The sequence below is a fragment of the Temnothorax curvispinosus genome, unplaced genomic scaffold (genome assembly GCF_003070985.1).
Source record: "Temnothorax curvispinosus isolate PA1 unplaced genomic scaffold, ASM307098v1 QBEX01010417.1, whole genome shotgun sequence".
In the NCBI taxonomy this organism is placed as follows: Eukaryota; Metazoa; Arthropoda; class Insecta; order Hymenoptera; family Formicidae; genus Temnothorax; species Temnothorax curvispinosus.
This window is the reverse complement of record NW_020220197.1, coordinates 1-3,470: the sequence shown is the minus strand read 5'-3', so window position 1 is coordinate 3,470 and position 3,470 is coordinate 1. Positions and strand designations below refer to the sequence as shown.

General features: G+C 35.2%; 1 protein-coding gene across 1 annotated transcript; it reads left to right on the top strand.

Moving 5' to 3' along the window:
- Nucleotides 1-634: 634 nt before the first annotated feature.
- LOC112460231 (syntaxin-8) lies at nt 635-2,105 on the top strand. The gene is made up of 6 exons (XM_025024834.1): nt 635-702; nt 785-990; nt 1,065-1,259; nt 1,368-1,621; nt 1,696-1,788; nt 1,903-2,105. Exons 2-6 carry the CDS (start codon nt 956-958, stop codon nt 2,064-2,066), a joined length of 741 nt encoding a protein of 246 aa, XP_024880602.1. The 5' UTR covers nt 635-702; nt 785-955; the 3' UTR covers nt 2,067-2,105.
- Nucleotides 2,106-3,470: the final 1,365 nt, after the last annotated feature.

The following is a 3,470-nucleotide window of genomic DNA, read 5'->3' as shown; positions in this document are numbered from 1 at the left end:
CCCGAAGCCTCCGCGAGAGAGATCATTATGACGTGATAATGTCTTAATTAACGGCGTTTAATGAATCCCTATCGCGGGATTACTTTGTTTTTATAATGCGAGCGCGCGACCACGCGGCCGGCCTCTAATGGCGAATTAACCCGCGATTAATAAACGAACCAACACGGGGAAAGATGCGCATGCTCCCGGAATACACGGCCGCGATTAGTGCGCAATAGTTTATAAAATATTAATAAAAATATAAAATTTTATAAAATATAAAAATTTTTACTACCTTGCACCTTTTTTTACTACCTGCAATCTTAAGGTTGCAGGAGATTATATTTTTTTATTAAATAAAAAGACTCTTTATTAAAGAAAAATATACGATTTAATATAAAGTAATAATTTATAATATTATAGTTTTAGAAGAGATAATCGAGATGAAAGTCAAATGATTGAAAAGATGAGTTAGACAAGATAAACAACAATTATAATCATCTCGAATCTCGACTCTGTTTTATCTGAATAGTTTGGACGTGAACCATAGCACGGACTCGAACCATGTATGTACCATTATCGAGCGAAACCACCGGAAATATCCGTGATTATGTAGTTCAAAGTGTACATTTTTATGCACATAGAGGCGCCAGCGCCGGCCAGCGGTCAAGTTCCATCGTGATTTGAGGTTATCTATATGCCAAAGTCAAAGCATTCACGCAAGTCTGTATCGCTTCACTTTTTTATTTATAAAACTGTGTTGTGTTATTGTCATATCGTCATATGATCATATTATATGATGCAGAAGCTGTCATCGTTACTTCAACAGACTGTGATCACCTGAAAATTATGTGGCTGTACATCCCTCGATTATAGAGAAATTAACATTTTTCGTAACGAACGATGAAATAAGTACACCGTCGTATTCTTTGGAATGTTAATATAAATATATTTGTACGCGTCGACCAACTCGAAAATGGCACTTGTTAACATCGAAGGAATCGACCCTTGGTAAATTTTTGAATCTTATTTTTTATACAAGTTTTTTTTACATATCCACTAATCTATTGCGTACGTGTGATTAGGCTCACGGAATATGACGCATGCGAGAAGCTGTTTCGTGAGATTATGGAACATCTCACTATGCGCGATGGGACCCCAAAGACGTCGAAAACTTACGCTAGCTTGTCAGCCAACATAAGATTGCGCATGAAGCAGTACACGCGGGAAGTTCAGCAATTAAAGTCCAAAGTGGAAGAAGCTTCTAAACTGAAAACAATGTATTCTTTCATCTGCATACATATTAACTGTTTTAGCATAAGTTTAGACTTTGAGATAGTATAACTCTGAAATGATAAGTTTCCTTAAAGTACAAATCTGCATGACAGAACGTTTGAGGAAGCTGAACGTAGGACGAGACAAGTGGAACAATTGCAAAGCAAGGATATTCAGTTACAAAGATTGTACGAGCCGCGTACAAATGACTACGTGTCGTCGCGCGCCAGCCTATTGAAGACAGGTTCGTCAGCTTTCGCCGACGGTGGCACAACTTCTTGGGCTGCCGACGATGATGACGACAAACCGTTAGACGTACAAGTGTCTGTCAATGATCTTATGAGTCACCAAGATCGAGTATTGATAGGTAACAATAATTCTTAGAGGAAATATTAATAATTGTACAATATATATAGTTAACATTGTTCTAATTTCTTATAGAACAGGATAAAGGCTTGGAAGAGTTATGTAAAGTGATTGTTCGCCAAAAGGAAATTGGACAAACGATTAGCAATGAGGTGGATCACCAAAACGGTGAGTAATATAAAAGATTTTAAGTAAGGAAAACTTGTCAGTTAATAAAATAGTATATGAAAAAAAAATAGTACAACATGGAAATAACTTTTTTTTTATCATATCGTAATTTAGAGGTAATTGATGATCTGGCTGATCACATGGAGAGGACCGATGAATCTTTAATCAACAAGACCCAACAGGTTCGTAATATTCATTCCAAAGACCGTACATGTGTGTACTGGATAGTGATACTTCTACTTTTTATCGTTATTATTATTGTTTCTTTAATAAACTAGTATAATTCTAAAATAATATTTTTTTACCCAAGATTATTTAATATGATTTACGAAACTAATGTTATATATAAATAATAAGACATGTGTATAAATGAAATGTTAATATTTGCCATTTAGCAATATTTATTCTGTGAAAATTTATTCTGTGAGTATATCATTCAATTGTCTATTAACTATTTTTACATGTATTGAGGTACTGTTATTTTACTTATGTAAAATTTTATCCAATTAAAATATATTCAATTAGCATTAAGAATAATATTAAGTCGTTTGTAAGAGCAGATATCTCTACAGTCTTAAAAATAAGTAAGGAAAACTTGTCAGATACTTGGAAGTGGGAAATAAAAGGGTTGACATAATCAGAGACATAATACGTTTTTACATTTTTTACATTTTTCTTCTTTTTTTATCTCTTTTTATATCATAAATATCTATCCTGAATCTGGTTCTATGCGAACTTTCTCGGCGCCAGGGATACAAAGAAAAGGATCGCTATTGTTTCTGCGTTTAATTCATTTAAACGAAACAAAGAGAAGTGTAGACTGCTTTGTGCCAGATACATCCGCTTTCTCAGTTTCGCCAGCATTTTGGACAGTGTCTTCAACGCGTGTTTTTTTTTCATAGACACGTTCTGCTGGAACAATTGACAGAGACGAAAGAAATGCCTGGACGCTCTTTCTCTTTACAATCCGACACAAAAATTATTTGGATTACTATTGTTGTCTGTAGGAGACGTGCTATCAGATTGAGATACATATGTACAATTGGCGCAATAGTTTTCCTTTCCAGCGGATATATCGCATTGAATTTACAACATCGCCCGATTCCCTTTATCTCGCAAACTGGATTTACTTTTAATACTTGCTAAATCGCCGAGAGCACTTTTCGCTCTTTCATAACATACAGTGAGATTTCGTTACAACGCCCCGCGTCGAATCTCTGAGCTGAGATATTGTACTGCAAATTTCCTTACATCGAAATGCTCGCATTATTGGAACATCTTTGCCATTTTGAGTTCAATAAAACTTTTGCTCTGCCTATATCTCTGGTTATAACAGAATTTTCGCTGCGCTAGCTAGTTGTCACTAGAATTGTTTCTTTTTTTTTTCTTTTCAACACAGAAATCGCTACGAATGTCACATCAATTATTCAGATTTTCGTTATTGAACCAAACAGCTTCTTGATCGTATGAGAATAAGTTCTACGGATACCTGTCTACATTAACAGCCGATCAAACATTTATGCAACATGGGAGGGGATTGTTTCCCTAAACATTAGTCAAAGTTAACTGATGTTCAAACCGACACTCTGCCTCTTCCTGAAGACAGAGGCAAAGAGAGAGAGAGAGAGAGCGAAAGAGATAGTGGATCAGTTTAGATCTCAGTTAACTTCAATTAATTTTTC

What these genes read in the sequence shown, in the direction of transcription:
- LOC112460231 (XM_025024834.1), top strand. Translation starts at nt 956, where the DNA reads ATGGCACTTGTTAACATCGAAGGAATCGACCCTTG. An exon ending in GCTTCTAAACTGAAAACAAT is followed by an intron (nt 1,260 to 1,367) that starts GTATTCTTTCAT and finishes TCTGCATGACAG; the next exon opens with AACGTTTGAGGAAGCTGAAC. An exon ending in TGAGGTGGATCACCAAAACG is followed by an intron (nt 1,789 to 1,902) that starts GTGAGTAATATA and finishes ATCGTAATTTAG; the next exon opens with AGGTAATTGATGATCTGGCT.